Here is a 16425-nt window from a genome sequence, read left to right on the forward strand (position 1 = left end):
AGCTGCTGACTCTCTCCACCGTAGTCCCATTGATGGCGATGGGGGCGTGTCCCTCTCCTTGCTGCTTCCTGTAGTCCACAATCAGCTCCTTGCAACTTTCCGCATATTTCACAAGTTCCCGCAATTTCACCGCATAAAATCACATAAAAACCCTGCATGTTTAATCGCATAATCAAGGATTTTAGCCCGCGTTTTTCTGAAGGGTCTAATTCTAAACTCATGTTGCTGACTCATAATTCGGGTTTGTGAATGCAGATCCACACATTCTGCACAGAGACAACTGCTGCTGTTGTGAAGGCAGTATTTCGCCCTTCAGGTTTGATGTCACTTCCTGTGGGCACATTCATTCGCTCTATTTGTCCTCAATTAGGGCAAAGAGAGAGAAGCAAGAGAGAGAAGCAATTTAGGGACGCTGGTGGTCTTTTATGTAGGGTCACGTTTTGATAATGTAGTTAATTTATTGTATATGTCTTTAGAGTTGAGCTTGAGGACATACAAACTGCAGGGATTGGGATTGGGACCTCTGTGTTATGGGACATCTCTGTATCTGCTAGGCCACCATGCAGCCTGACAGAAACCTGCTATTACTTGTATCCAAATTCCTCACACTGTTGACCACGTTTGACATCTTTGCAGGGTTGTCCCCAGTTGATATGCAAACCCTGGCAGTGGGACATTTGTTATATTTGATACTGTATGTCTTATCACAGGATACACAACATTGAACTAATCCAAAATCTAATTTGTTGTCAATAATGGACCTGAGAACACATTTCTTTAAACACATTGCCATTTTGGCGTCTGTTCATGTGCTCCCATATTGCATAGAAACAGATGTCTGCTTATGAACAGATGCCTGGATATTGCATGCTATGTATGCGATAGCAGGAGATACTTGAAGTGTCCTATAGAGGTGTAAGAATCCTCTCACAGGTTCAGCAAATGTAGCTACCAAGTGTTTTAATGTGGAAGATGTAAAAGGATCAGATTATATACAGGAAATCAGTCTGGCATGTGTTACCTGTACTATTGTTTCTAAATACGCTGGCATAAACACACACGTTCCTGCTATTAGGAACACTGGGCTCGACTTTGTAGTCTAGACAGGGTTTAGACATTGGAGATCAGCCTCAGTGTGTGTGTGTGTGTGTTCGTGCCCCACATTTGTGCGCAGATTACTCCCAAGCAGCACATCAAAGAAAGCGAAAAAGTGCAAACACGCTTCTCAAAACATGTGTCCTGTCGGGCAGACATAACACACTCAGAGGTGGGGGCAAGAAAAGTAAATAAGCTGTAACTCATGTCTGTGTCTCCAAACTGAATCCTGCCGACCACATCTACTGTCTATAAGACAATGACTATGGATAAAGACCTCTTACATCTCCACTTAGAACAAACCAAATATCCTTTACCATTTACAAAATGGAAAAAGAGAGCAAGGATAAAACTAAGTTCTCCATTGTGTGTGTGTGTGTGTGTGTGTGTGTGTGTGTGTGTGTGTGTGTGTGTGTGTGTGTGTGTGTGTGTGTGTGTGTGTGTGTGTGTGTGTGTGTGTGTGTGTGCGCGCCTGCCTGCCTGGAGCACACGTTGTACAATCACACACACAAACACTCTTGCTGGTCAGGGATGCAAGAACCCCATCTTCCTTTAACAGCATGGTAGTTTAGTGGCAGCATAAACGGAGCTACAACGTTTAAAAGCTAATGGATGACTTGGTTGCCAAATATTTGATAATAGAAAAACCATTTTATTTATTATACAATGACCTAAAATGATTCAGTTTTGAGCCCCTATAATATGAAGATTCACACCTTTTTTTTCATATAATAAATAGCTTTGGGATTTTGACAAACAGGGGATTAAATGTAATTCATTTGGACTTTAAGAGGATGGAGCCTTAACTAGTTTCTGACATGCCTTTGGCTCAGCCAGAGCCAGCTTCCATCGTTGGCGAAAAAATGAGAAACCTGGTGGGTGTTTGTGCGGCTCTGTGCTTTTATTAGCTTGTTTGTGTGCGTGGGCGTAAGGGGGTACACAGCAGGGGGTCGGCTGCTGTTTTTGTTAGTGTATGTGTGTGTGTGGCAACGACTGTAAGCCTGCCTTATGTTACTGTAACAAGACTTCCCAATATCCTCTGGTGTCACATCCTCCTTCTCCCTCCGCCCCCCCTCCCACGGCTTAAACCAGAAACCAGCATTATGCCCCCGAGCTGGATGTTTCTCAGAAGAGACGCCACGCAATATTTCCACTCTGGAGTAAGTGTGTGTATGTATGTATGCTTTACATTGTAAAGCCTCACACACACACACACACACACACACACACACACACACACACACACACACACACACACACACACACACACACACACACACACACACACACATCATGTAAAGTTTACATGAAAGATAGCTGACCCACCGGTGTGTGTGTGTGTGTGTGTGTGTGTGTGTGTGTGTGTGTGTGTGTGTGTNCACTTGTCCCTGTTTGTGATTGGTCAAATGTAGCTAACTTTCACGTGAATGCCCTCTCAGCTGGAGAGAGAAACCCTGGCTTGATTTACCGAGTTGATAACCAGCGTCGTAGGACCGCTTAGCGAGATCTCGTTTGTTAGGGTTAGTTAAGATAACTCAAACATATCCAGGGTCTGTTGAACTGGCTTCGTAGAACAGGGCACAGGTGGCTGCATAGCAGCGCTAGTCAAAGACACAAACATTATACATTATATTTTTATTTTACCAGGATGCAGTGACACAAATATTTGGAAAGGCTTAGCCTTCCCTAGCCTACAGTACCCGCCGCCCCTGGCTATTTGATTCAACTTACATGGACCTGAGTGCAGAGCCACAGCAACTGGGTACGTAAAAAAGTGGGAGCTTGTAAGCAAAAAATCATAACTCACTTTCTCAGCAGCAGCGGCCATCAGAGCTTCCAGCTCCTGAGTCCAGCCGAGGGCCTGCACCAGGGCTTGCACACCGCTGACCACGTCGCCCAGCTGCACCACATCATGAGGACTGCGGCGCCCGGTGAACGGACCCACCCGATCCCTGTTGATGAGCAGACGGGGCACAGAGGGGCGCACAGTCCCCGCCAGACTGGCAAAGGGCTCCACCTGCAGCACAGAGAGTCAAACAGCAGCTTTTAAAGCAAGAGGAATTGTTGTTGAAAGGTGTCAGACAAATATCATTTTGGGGGGTATTTTTTTCTTTATTCATGGTGATGATGCAGACAGAAAAACAGAGTGAAGCAAAGTTATTACAACCAAGAATCTCAACAACATAAAGTACAACTATTTGACTTTTTACATAAAACCCTGTCCTGTCCCTCTTATCGTATAACAAAATATATTGCAAAAATGGCAACAAAGACATATTCTTTGATAAAACATTGTTTTACATATTTTGTATACGAAAAGGTTTCCTGGTGACCCACTGGGAGCTTTTTTATTTTTAACCTGAACTTTGAAATCTGGACACAAGAAAGAAATGATTTTGCGTGAAGTACAACTGTCAGTTTCAATGTTTGTTCTCCAGTGTTGAACATGTCCCTCACTTATGTCCCTTCAACATATTGTTTATACTCGGAAAATGTCAGATTACAGGTAGCAAGATGTAGTTTAAAATCTGTGGCGCTCACCTCCAGTGATGTTCCCATGACGATCAAGAGGTCTGCCAGTGGGAAATCTGTGAGATACTTGAAGAAGTTAAACGGAAGCTCCTCCCCGAAAAACACAATGTCGGGCTTCACCACGCCTTTACAGGTGGGGCACTTCGGCACGACACCTGACATCACATCTGACTGAGGAAACACGGAAACAAGATGGAAAGTGAATAATAGTTACATTACAAATCAAAAATCCTAGTAAAACTGCAATAAAATGAAGGAAAACAAGACATTACTAAGATTTGGAAACACCTCATGTTTGTAACTTAAACTCAAAAAACGTGACTGATCTTCAAAACATCATTATAACACCTTATCTGATGTGAAAAACTGGTTAAAGAAAGAAGACTTTTTATTTATTTTCAAAGGACATCTATGTGAAGGTATAATGACATGAGTAGATATCATAGGATCAAAAATGTCTTGAACAGTAAATAAACAAATACATGCACAAATTATCAACAGTGTCTGCAGAACTCCCAACAGTTTACCAAAAATTACATTTAACAGAAAGATTTCACTTTGGGGAATGCGCTTAATAGTCACCGTGGCAAACAGGGGACAAAATCATTACATTTATTTTAAATATTCTTAAAAATATAAAAGCTAAATGTGTAGAATGAGTGTTTGGGTTTAAACTCACCCGTAACTCTCCTCCTTTGTATTTCCTCAGGCAGACCGTGCAGGTGGCGGTGGCAAAAGTACCGTGAGCCTCCACCAACATCTCAGGAGGAATCCCTGCCACTTGAAACACAGTTGAACAAACATCTAGGCTTCAAATGACCAATGATGTGCAGTTATTTCTTTATAGGATCAAAAACAAAACAGCAAAATATTTCAAACACATACGCCTCTCCAGCCCGTCAATGTTCTGGGTGTACATCCTGAGGAGCTGACCCTTCTTGTGAAGCAGCCGTACAAAGTGATGGGTCAGATTGGGCTGATAATTCCCTGGGTACAGCTCTTTGGCCAGGGCGAAGAAGGGGTTTGGGTTTTGATGGAAAAAGCCTATCTCGAATATCGCCTCTGCGTAAGGCAGGTCATACTGCTGCAGATTGTTGTAGAGACCGCTGCCTGGAGACCTGTGAGAGGGTTATCTTATGAATACACCTGATATTAACAGGTTTATCTCAATACTGGAAAACATGTCTAATTGTTTTACCTGAAATCTGGGATGCCACTTGGTGTGCTGATCCCGGCTCCAGCCATCACCACCACCCTTTTGTACTGCTGCTCTCTGATGTTCTGGGCCAGGTCCTCCAGGGTCTGCTGCTCCTCGGAGGCACCTCCACCACCCCGGGAGAGAAACCCTCGAGTCTCATTCCACCAGAGAGAGTTTGTTTGTCTATGAAGAAGCAAAACTAAGATGAGGAGAGTTGTTGATCAATAATTTTTAATATGATACACATTAGTAAGAGCAGATGGATCCTGATCGGTTTGCAGCAACCCTGGACCACACTGACCCACTATAATCCCTCTTGTATTCCCACCACTCCAATCATGCTTTTTGGGGGGTTTTCTTTCCTGTAGTACGTTATATAGGTTTTTGTGCATGTAAATGGTCTGCAAAGGCTAAAATCCCAAAGTTCCCTCCATAGGGAGTTTCTCTGAAAATTAGCATTAGAAGGGACCCTTTTAGTTTTTGGATCATATCCTTCATCATTGTTTCATTAACCATCATCTCAAGTGTTATACTTTAATTACTTATTTACAAAAAATATGTGTTGCAACTTCACAAAGGGCAATGTTTTTTGTTTTTTGTTACTATTATGGAAAAACATGTGCATTAAATACCTGCACAGAGCTGATGATGCACCTGCACCAGGGCACCAACTCCTTTGACACAAAACTACTTGAAAAAAAGCATTGTCACAATTAATAATCATAGAATACTTCCTATTATTTTATCATAAAGTTGTGATACTAACAACTACTAAGGTGTGTACTAAGGTAGTACTCTATGGTTTTCTACCCACCGTGTTTAGAGAGCGTCCTGCTCGTTCTTGAGCACAGGTGCACACAGAAGAGTCTGACAGGTGATATTAATGAGGAGCTCGGTAAAGAAGTCATAACACAAACTTAACAGCTCCCAGAGTGTTACTCCATGACTGCAACTGACTCAAGAGGATACCTACAAACAGAAAAGAGCTGTCAACACAGTGTCTCCACCAAAAACAAAACAAAATATTTAACTAATGCTAGCTGCCTACCCAAAATAATGCTTGTTGTCGTCCTTTGACCTTGTGACTCGGACGTGAGTAACCTTAATGTACGAGTATGTAGAGTAGCTAACTTTATTTACACAAAACAGCAAGGTCGCTTTCTACCAAGCCACCTATTTCCTTTAAAAAAAAAAAATTAAATTAACTGTGCGATACATTTAAAAGTGTTTTGCTAACAAAAAAATACACTTTAATGTCCAAACAAATCTTAGCTAATGTTAGCTAGCTTTAGAAACGCCTCCTTAATTTCCCATCATCCTTTGCGCCCAGCAGCAGACCCACAACACGACTGGCTACTAACGTTAGCCGAAGATTCAGCAAAACCCATCAGTTCAGATTTTAAATAAGTACTTTAGAGTCTTGTTTCCACTATGAGAGATGTTAGCGGGTTCCTCAAACAGCAGCAGAGCAACAGCTCCACGCCGGAGATGGCGACGGAGTGGCACACATTGGAGGAGTTTCACAACAAAAGGTAAAACGAGTAATACTGCAGCTAGTCCCGCTAACGCTAGGCTAGCTAACTATAGCTCCCTCATTCATTGTAAATGCCCGCTGAGTCATGCACAGAGCTAGCAGTAGCTCAGGGTTGGCTTGCTAGCTGAAAGTTTCTTCAGGAATATCAGAGCTGAAACTCGGTTTTTAATGTTTAATTTGTTTAACACTTCATTCGGTGACGAATATATAACTTAACGGTTAAAAGCTTTAGACCCAAACTATTGATTTAGGCCAGTACTCGATTAAAGTTAATAACATGTTTTTCTTAGCTGTTTGCTAGCGGGGATACTATGGATGAGTCCTTAGTCACTGCTCCATCTGAATATCATAACTTCAATGTAGTGCTGTTTGATCATACATATCAGGTGAAGGTTTGACTGAAAATCATGACGTTTAAAGGAATCGTCTACAGATTTCTGTTTTAGTCAAATACATTAAAAAAAGCTTACTTGGCTTGACAAACAGTCCAGCAACCTGGAAGTTGGAGACACAGATATTAGAAACCTTTCATTGTATACTGTGTCAGAAGAAGTATACAAATCATGTAATGAATTTAAAGACAATTGTATGCGTGTCATTTTAAAAGTGATTCTCAATCAGTTATCTGAACTTTTTTTGACAGATTGTGGCATCAGTTGACACTCAGGCTATCAGACTTTGTTAAAGATCCTTGCTTTGATACCGGAGATGGCCTCATACAGGTAACTGCATACTCACATCCTATGATAGACTACCGCGAGATATGAGTTGGGATGTACATTAAATCAGTATGCACTTGTATATCAAAGTGTCATAGCATGTATTGTGAAATATTTAAAATCAGTATCATGATAGATTGAAAGGTGCCTACGATATGACAATCAAGTTATGTTTGAATAAGGGTTTTAGACCGAATTGTTCAAGCATTATTGTTTTGTAATTTGAAATATTTTGTTATCGTTTATTTACAGTAGCTGCCGTTTTATGTCTGAGTTGCAAAAGATAAATTCAGAACCCGTATAACTTGAAGCCTTGGCACTGATTAAAATACAAAATACAGACATACAAGCATATAAAACATTGGGCTATATACAGTTCCTTCTTCATGATAAACTGTAATGTAAATTATTATGTGTTGCCTCTATAACAAGATGGATATTTTCTATGATCTGATCTGATTTTTCCCTTTTTAAAGCTCTATGACAACTTCATTAGTGACTTTGAACACAGGTGAGAAAAAGTATATCTAATTCTCATTCTAGTCATTATTACCTTCTAGTTAAATATGTTCTGACTTTTGCCTGTTTCGAGGCTAATCTGTGTGTTGCTTTCTCATCAGAATCAACCCATTGTCCCTCATGGAGATGATACTGTATGTTGCCAGACAGATGAAAGGTACAAAATAACATAACAGGCAAAAGGATATATTTCCTAGCAACAAATACTTCTTTTTCATATCTTAGTATTAACAAAAAGGTTTTTGTTTCCAGATCCTAATGATGCCATCACCTTTCTCGAAAAGACCCGGGAAAAGGTGAGTTGATAACAACTTCAAACATTTAGAAAAAGGACTGTTAATGGTGGAATTGAACAAAAAACTTAAACATCTTTCTGTTTCAGGTGAAAAGCAGCGATGAAGCCGCCATTCTCTGCAGGACTTCTATCGGCAGACTTAAGCTGGAGATCAACGATCTTCCTGCCACAAAGGTAAAAGCTCCAAAACTCTGTTCTCTCCCAGATGCAAAACAAACCTCACACCTCATTCACATATAACCCGTTATTGCGTATATTCAACGCCAAGCTGCTGGTAAGCATGTGTCGGTAACACCGTTAAACAAAGCAACACAGTGCATCAAAGTCACACATCCACAAGTCATTATTTTTCTTACTGAATTAACTTGAGAGAGGTGGCAAACGCAGACACAAATAAAGCAGGGAAAAAAAACGGATGCAGATTTGATGTGACCCGGGATTAAAAGAATCCTTATGGAATCAGTACTATGAATCCATAGAACCCTGAGTTTAAGTAAGAAAAAGTCTGATCAAAGTGTTCCTTATTATAAAATACTTAGTACAAATGACATGCTGGATGATGGTATTATTTTTAAGTAGCCTAACATTTCAAAGAGAAAACTAATACATGGCTTGCAAAACCGAAGCATGTTATAATCAAAGGGAGTACAAAAACAAAAGAAACATTTAGTTTAATTCTTCTTTGACACCGTTTAAAACAGAAAGTTTACAAATATTCTGCTGTGGAGACTTATTAACCCATTGTTTAAACTGCTCCTTAGTCAATAAAATATAAATATAAAATCTCATTGTTGTGTAGCACTTCAAAGTTTAGCTTATCTGAAGCTTTTCAGTATTCAGAATTATAAATAAAGATAAAATAATTAGCTAAATGAAAGTATAAGAAATATGATCCACAATAAGCACATATTCCCTCTTTGTCGCTGCACGTCCAGAAACTCATTGAAGAGGTCGAGGGAATGTTGAACAACTTGCCCGGGGTGACGTCGGTCCACGGACGGTTTTACGATCTCTCCAGCAAATACTACCGCATCATCGGGAACCACGCCTCCTACTACAAGGACGCTCTGCGCTACCTCGGATGTGTGGAAATTAAAGACCTGCCAGGTGAGCACCATCAAACACCTAGACTTGTTTTAAGGCTGAAGGAGAACAGAAAGTATTTTTTGTGGCTGGCTGATCTAATGCTGCTGTTGTTTGCTCCACAGAGACGGAGAAGCAGGAACGGGCGTTCACACTTGGGCTGGCTGGACTCTTAGGAGAGGGAGTTTACAACTTTGGAGAGCTTGTGGGTTTTAACACAGTATTCATCATGTTGTTTATTAGCGCTGTTGAGCTCTTGTTGACGATTGCTGTTGTGTTCTTGCAGCTGATGCATCCTGTACTGGAGACCCTGAGGAACACAGACAAACAGTGGCTCATCGATACACTGTACGCCTTCAACGGAGGAAATGTGGAGAAGTTCCAGAGCTTCAAGTCTGCCTGGGGCCAACAGGTGATTAGCATTATTATAACAGCTCAACAGATTCATTAAGGATCATCAACTCAAATAGTTGTCAATCTAGCATTTAAATAAGCCTCTGTTTGAGGGGTGCATGCAGTTTGAAGTTGCAGATGGGTGACGCTTAAAAGCAGAACTTCCCTAGTACGCAGCTTCAGTTGCCTTTTACAAAGATTCTCAAAATCTCTAGAGGGATGTAATGCCAATCTTCCGTAAAATTGTCCTGCTTCTTTTTTCTTCAAAAGTACAGTTGGGTGGACATCTGTTGACTGTCAAGCATTTTGTTTTGTATTCTTGATTGGTGAGATAAGCCTGTTTTAGCTCCGTAACTGTGTATGTAGCAGCTCGGATCAAAACACCTTCAATAACTAATTGAGCCAAGTTGGACACATGTCAACCTTCAAGATACCATCAGTATGAAGGCCGACTCATAGCACAGGACCGGATCAAAGGATTATACATGATCCATGGTACTGGGCAACTGTCTGATTTATTTTCTTGTCTTGTTCCCAGCCTGACCTTGCAGCACATGAGGCTAAACTGATGCAGAAGATCCAGCTGCTCTGCGTGATGGAGGTGGGACTGAAAACCAGTTAACCAGACTTTATTTTAATGGATCAATGCATTCACTTGCAGACATGAATTAAACGCATGCAAAGGATTCATCTTGGAAATACAAATATGTGCCATTGATAAATTACAAACCTTAGAATTTTAAAAACAGGAAGAACCCACATTTTATAAACATATCCACATTAGACATGGATTGCAATGAGTCGGTGAGAGGGCAATTAACTGACTCGGCTAACTAGTCACACACACTACCCCAGGCTCTGGCACCAAGATTTCAGTCATATTTGAAGTGACCCTTATTTGATTTTCGCTGCGCCTCTTCCTGGTCTGACTACGGAATAATCACTCTTAGATAGTCTGATGTCACATAGATAATAAACACTGACTAACTCAATCTGTAGTTTGTTCAAAGAGTCGTCATGTTTTCGTACATGTCTCATGTGACAGAAGTGATGTCACAGTGAAGGTTGAAAAACAGGAATATTAATTCACTTCAAACGTGTCCTTTCTTTTTCAGATGACTTTCACTCGTCCTGCAAACCACAGACAGCTCACCTTCACCGAGATCTCTGAGAGTGCCATAATCCCCGTCAATGAGGTGAGTCGGATGACGAGTACATTTAATCAGCCCGTCGATAGATGTCAATAAGGCCACGATCCAACTTAATACAGTTTGTCAATTTCACCTTGCTTTTCCAACCCCGGAGACCCAAGAAGTTTTCACATATGTTTTTATCGACATGAAAATGTATTTATTTCTCCTGCAGGTGGAGCTGCTGGTGATGAAGGCTCTGTCTGTGGGCCTGATCAAAGGGAACATTGATGAGGTGGACCAGAAGGTGCAGATGACCTGGGTGCAGCCCCGGGTGCTGGACCTGCAGCAGGTTAGTCCTTCTTCCTCTTTTATTTTATATTATTATATTATATTTTGCTCTAGATGTGCAATTTTAAAACAACGCTACACAGTTGAAATTCAGACTCTGCGCATGTGTTCGCAGGACATGGCAGTGCAGTAAGGGAATTATCAAAAATGGTGACACAGCAGCAGACAGCTGCAGGGAAATGATCAGAGAATATAAAGCAGCTCTAAGACTTATTTTGTTCTAGTAAGGAGTGAGAGCGTTGCTGTGGCTCAGTAATGCCACCTAAAGCTGAGTGGTACAACTGTCAGAAGTTGGAAATGATACACTAAGGGGATTTGACATTAGGGGGTATCTGTATAAATAAGTACAATAAAACACAATTGGATCAGAAGGGGAAGTTAAGACTGCCTGCTGTGTTTTGTTTTTAGATCAAAGGAATGAAGGAGCGTCTGGACTTCTGGTGCGGAGACGTGAAGAACATGGCCATGCTGGTGGAGCAACAAGCCCACGACATCCTCACCTAGACCCCCTTTCCCCGTCACGCCAGGGAGGAAACCTCATCACAAGATTTCTGTTTTGTATTGTTTGTCTTTCTATCAGATGTTGATTCTTCACGCTTTATACCAACCTGTAAAAATACACTGTGGTATTTCACAAATAAACAACTGGTTGCATCATTATTATCCTCACCATATGGTCTTTCAAAACATTGTCTAAAATATGAATAAAAAGGACCAGAAAAAAATCACTTTTGTATTATTTATTTATATGCGTCTTTGTAAGTCCCATGTGCATGCCATATACATTTATATATACTTATGCATTAATGTACTTAAGTAAACTAAATGAACACTGTTGATTGACAATTTGAAGTATTTGTATATATTTTTTCTTCAACGTATATCTGTCTTAATGTAGTGGTCGATATTTCTTTAAAAGAAAAAATAACTAACGGCTATAGATCCAATTGTACGTTTATTACTCCCATTTTATGAGTCATTACAGTTCACTTTCTTAATATAAATATGTATTTGTATTCTACATTGATCTTGTCTTTGAAGACCACTTTCCAATCAAGTCTGGGAACACTGGGACATTAGTCCAAGAAAACTAAATAATAGGATAAAGTTCTTGACATCAAGTGATTAGAGTACCATACTTTCTCTGACACTTAACTTTAAGATTAGGGGTTAAATATTACCTAGGTACATAAACTCAAGTACTAGAATATGATTTTTTAAACAAATAAACCCACCAACAGTTTGTAATGTTGGATCGACAAAACAGTCCTTGTGAAGTTGTCACTATGACGATGAGGAAATGCCTCATCGTCAAGGACAGTTTTTTCTTATCTATAATGAAAACATTAGTTAATCTACTTCAACAAACAATACAATAATGCTTTTTTATTAAGAAACTGGAAATTATTAGTATAACATCCTTTAAATATGGAGTTATAAAGCAAATAGTGCCCACAAATTAGAACAAGGGTCCAACTCACAATTATCTTTATTATTGATATACAGTGCCCTCCAGAATGATTGGCACCCCTTTAGAAAAACGAGCAAAAGAAGATGCAAAAAATGTCTTTATTGTTTTTTCCTCATATTTCATTCAAAATATTAACAAAAATCTAACCCATAATTGAAAGGAAACAAATATTTTTCTCGAAAATACAATTATTGGCACCCCTTCATTTAATATTTGGTGCAGCCTCCTTTTGCCAGGATTACAGCTCTGATTCTTCTCCTGTAATGCCTGACGAGGTGAACACATGGCACGGATCTGAGACCATTCTTCCATACAGAATCTCTCCAGATCCTTCAGATTCCGAGGTTGACGCTTGTGGACTCTCCTCTTCAGCTCATCCCACAAATATTCTATGGGATTTAGGTCCGGGGACTGTGATGGCCATGGCACAAACCTTTATTCTGTGGTCAGTAAACCATTTTTGTGTAGATTTTGAGGTGTGTTTCGGATCATTGTCCTGCTGGAAGGTCCAACCACGGCCCACTTTAAGCTTCCGGGCGGAGGCTGTTAGGTTTTCATTTAATATCTGCTGGTATTTGATAGAGTCCATAATACCATGTATCCTAACAAGAATATGTCCAGAGCCTTTGGAAGAAAAACAGCCCCACAACATCAAAGATCCACCACCGTACTTCACAGTGGGTATGAGGTGCTTTTCTGTCTACGCCAAACCCACCTTTGACGTTTGTTGCCAAAAAGCTCTATTTTGGTCACATCTGACCATATAACCCTGTCCCATTCAAAGTCCCAGTAACGTTTTGCAAACTGTAGGCGCTTTAGTATGTTTTTAATTGACAGCAATGGCTTTTTCCTGGCAACCCTCCCATACAACTTGTGGTGATGTAGGTGGCGTCTGATGGTTGTTTTGGAGACTTTCTGACCCCAAGACTCAACTAACCTCTGCATTTCTCCAGCTGTGATCCTTGGAGATTCTTTTGCCAGTCGAACCATCCTCCTCACTTTGTGTGGTGTTGATGTACACACACGTCCTCTTCCTGATTCTTAACATCTCCTGTTGCTTTAAACTTCTTACTTATTGCCCTGATAGTGGAAATGGGCATTTTCAACAGTTTCAAGATTTTCTCATCCATTTCCTAATTTGTGCAGCTCAACAACTTTTCGTCGCAGATCATCACTGTGTTCTCTGGTCTTTCCCATAGTGATGAATGACAAAGGGAATTTTGGCCTGTGTCACCTCATTTTAATACCCCAGTGAAACCGGAAGTCATGATTGACCAATTAAGAGTTCCTAATCAGACAGGTTAACCTACAAATGTAAGAAATGACTGGAAATATACTTCAGTTAGATTTTAAATCATAGGATTTTCTTGGGTTGCCAATAATTGTGGCACACGTGTTTTGGAGAAAAATATTTATTTAAAGTCAATATTTATTTATTTTTATAATTTAACTTCAGTGAAAAGATAAGATTGTTTGTGAATATTCTTGAGTGAAATATCATGAGGAAAAACAATAAATAAATGTTTTGCATCTTGTTTTGCTCATTTTTACTAAAGGGGTGCCAATAATTCTGGAGGGAACTCAATCAATCAATCAATCAATCAATCAATCAACCAATCAATCAATCAATGTTTATTTATATAACCCAATATCACAAATGTTACATTTGTCTCAGTGGACTTCACAGTTTGTACAGAATATCAGTATGACAACATGACACCCTCTGTCCTTAGACCCTCACATCGTACAAGGAAAAACTTCTGGAGAAAACGTACAGTTTAAAAGGAAAAATGGGAGAAACCTCAGGGAGAGCAACAGAGGAGGGATCCCTCTCCCAGGACAGACGGACGTGCAATAGATGCCGTGTGTGAATTGAAAAGATAATACATTTGCAGCATAGATAGTCCAAATGTTTGGAAATGCATGTGTGCATAATAGGAAGATGAATCTACGAGGATATCCATCCAGGACCTATGATCCAGGACCACAGCCACGACTCAAGATCCAGGGCTCGCGATCCAGTGCACAGGACCTCAGGATCATCCATGACTCCGGATCCCAGCGTATATAGACACCAAAAAGAAATACATTTGGGGAAGCTGGGTTAATCGGAACATGAGAGTACACAGGTATAGACAGAGAGAAGGAAGAAGTAAGATGTCCCCCGACAAACTAAGCCTATATCAGTAAAACTAGGGGCTGAATCTAATCAGCCCTAACTATAAGCTTTATCAAAAAGGAAGGTCTTAAGCACACTCTTAAAAACGGATAGGGTGTCTGCCGCCCGAACACAAACTGGAAGCTGATTCCACAAAAGTGGAGCTTGATAAGAAAAGGCTCTGGCTCCCATTGTACTTTTAGAGACTCTATGGAACAACTGTATCTACTAGTTACTCTCCTGACTTATCATTTATACATGTGCCAAAAAACATATTTGAAAATTGAGTTGTTTTTACAAGATAAAGGATTTTAGCCATTGTCCCCGGAACTTCAGTTATTCAAGAAACAGATGGAGCATTCGTTAGCCTTTAGCTCGTAGCTGCTCCATTGGTGTTCACCAAGGAAACACTGGTTTTGAAAGTGAAACTGCTGAGGAGGACACCTCTGTGGATACATCGGCTCCTAAAAAATAATATGCTGATAAATTAGAAAATGAAGTAATCCTAATCAGAAAGGTTTACTGAAATGGCAAAAATTCCAGGTGCCGCAATGCTTGGTTTCTCCCAATGTATCACAATAGGTGCTTGTGTGGCAGGAATGAGTTCCAAATCCCTGAAATGAATTAGCATTTTACCACTTCTGGTTCCATTTTCTCAACGTCCACCATTTTTTGAGTGGGTTTTTGGTTCAAAACCTTAAATAAGATGTGCGGTTAAAACAAGCAATTGGATAATTTCCCGGAAAGATCAGCCAGGGAGACTGGATGAAAACAGTATTTTGCTAAGTTACAGCTAGCTACAGTTTGGCAGTGTATGCTAGCTGAAGAGAGGCAAAGCACAGGAACACTCGATACGTTCCATCTTTTTGGATTTTGACAAGAAAAATAGGCCTGAGTCGTTACATGGATATCTAACCCAGTCTCACGGCATTTCGTGTTATAGTCACGAAATTAATGTAATCTATTGACTTTTTGCTATCCGCGAGGAAAATAAATGGGGCTCAGAGCCTCAGAATACTGAAATCTGTATTTTTTTAATCTGTTTTTCCTTCAAATTTTTTATTATTTGGTTCAGGCACGAAACATACTACAAATATGAATACATTGCTTCTAAAATTATTCTGTGTCAGAATACTGAAATCTGTATTTTTTTAAATCTCTTTTTCCTTCTAATTTGTTATTATTTACATTGCTTTTAAAATCGTTCTGTGTGACACGAAAACAATGGAGAAATTGTGTTGGTGAACACGAATCAATAGATTAATTTTGTGACTATAACACAAAATGCCGTTAGACTGTGTTGAAATATCAGTTCACAGACTGTTAGGCAAATGAGAAGGTGAAAGTTACGTTAATTCACCCATTGGCAATACAAAAATATATATTAATACATGCAAGACATTACCCATTGAACATTTAAAGGGGACCTATCATCCAAAATGCACTTTTGTACGTCTTTTATACATGAATATGTGTCTCCGGTGTGTCAGGGAACTCACCAAGTGTCAGAAAACACAACCCTCTCTCTTTTCCTCCATACCCAAATCTCTAAAAACGGGGCTGCAACGGAGCTGATTATTATTTGAATTTTTCTGATGTCAGAAAAGGGGTGCTCCGCCTATGTGGGCAACTCTTCACCTATCAGGGGAATGAGAGACCGCTCGAAAGCGCTGGAGATGCTGTAGTACATATGCCAGGCCTGTAAGTGGCGCTGTAGTCTACCACAAAAGCAGAATCAGCCCTTGCAAAAACAAGGCTGGAAAAGAGCAAATAGAACGAAATGAGGCATGGCTAAAATGCATGATCTGTTTGAAAGATTTTGAAAAAAAACTTCACAGACATATTTTATATAGGTATGGTCCTACAATATATGTTTCAAATATAGCATGATAGGTCCACTTTAAGTTACAGATCTGAATACTTCGTCCATCACTGTGAACATGTCAT

The 16425-nt window shown here is 40.1% G+C and overlaps 2 protein-coding genes across 4 annotated transcripts in view; one reads left to right on the forward strand and one right to left on the reverse strand.

Annotated features, from left to right (window-relative positions):
- Positions 1-6037, reverse strand: part of sirt3 (sirtuin 3) — a 31197-nt gene extending 25160 nt beyond the window's left edge. Inside the window, exons 1-8 of one of the 3 annotated variants that reach the window (XM_010794737.1) lie at positions 5874-6037; positions 5640-5794; positions 5458-5512; positions 4826-5008; positions 4513-4745; positions 4307-4431; positions 3637-3798; positions 2902-3112 (exon numbers count right to left, since the gene is read on the reverse strand). In XM_010794737.1, the coding sequence (XP_010793039.1) occupies positions 2902-3112; positions 3637-3798; positions 4307-4431; positions 4513-4745; positions 4826-5008; positions 5458-5512; positions 5640-5733 (1063 nt within the window). In that variant the 5' untranslated portion in view covers positions 5734-5794; positions 5874-6037. Of the gene's footprint in view, positions 1-2901; positions 3113-3636; positions 3799-4306; positions 4432-4512; positions 4746-4825; positions 5009-5457; positions 5516-5639; positions 5795-5873 lie in introns of all 3 variants that reach the window. The other 2 variants (XM_010794738.1, XM_010794735.1) reach the window with 2 other exon arrangements.
- Positions 6038-6143: 106 nt separating this feature from the next.
- psmd13 (proteasome 26S subunit, non-ATPase 13) lies at positions 6144-11577 on the forward strand. Its single transcript, XM_010794739.1, has 13 exons — positions 6144-6357; positions 7003-7081; positions 7555-7589; positions 7699-7754; positions 7850-7893; positions 7980-8066; positions 8828-8999; positions 9101-9180; positions 9262-9387; positions 9907-9969; positions 10484-10564; positions 10734-10850; positions 11258-11577. Exons 1-13 carry the CDS (start codon positions 6257-6259, stop codon positions 11351-11353), a joined length of 1137 nt encoding a protein of 378 aa, XP_010793041.1. The 5' UTR covers positions 6144-6256; the 3' UTR covers positions 11354-11577.
- The last annotated feature ends 4848 nt before the right edge of the window (positions 11578-16425 follow it).

Source organism: Notothenia coriiceps, unplaced genomic scaffold (genome assembly GCF_000735185.1).
Source record: "Notothenia coriiceps isolate Sejong01 unplaced genomic scaffold, NC01 NC01_scaffold00037246, whole genome shotgun sequence".
NCBI classification, from domain to species: Eukaryota; Metazoa; Chordata; class Actinopteri; order Perciformes; family Nototheniidae; genus Notothenia; species Notothenia coriiceps.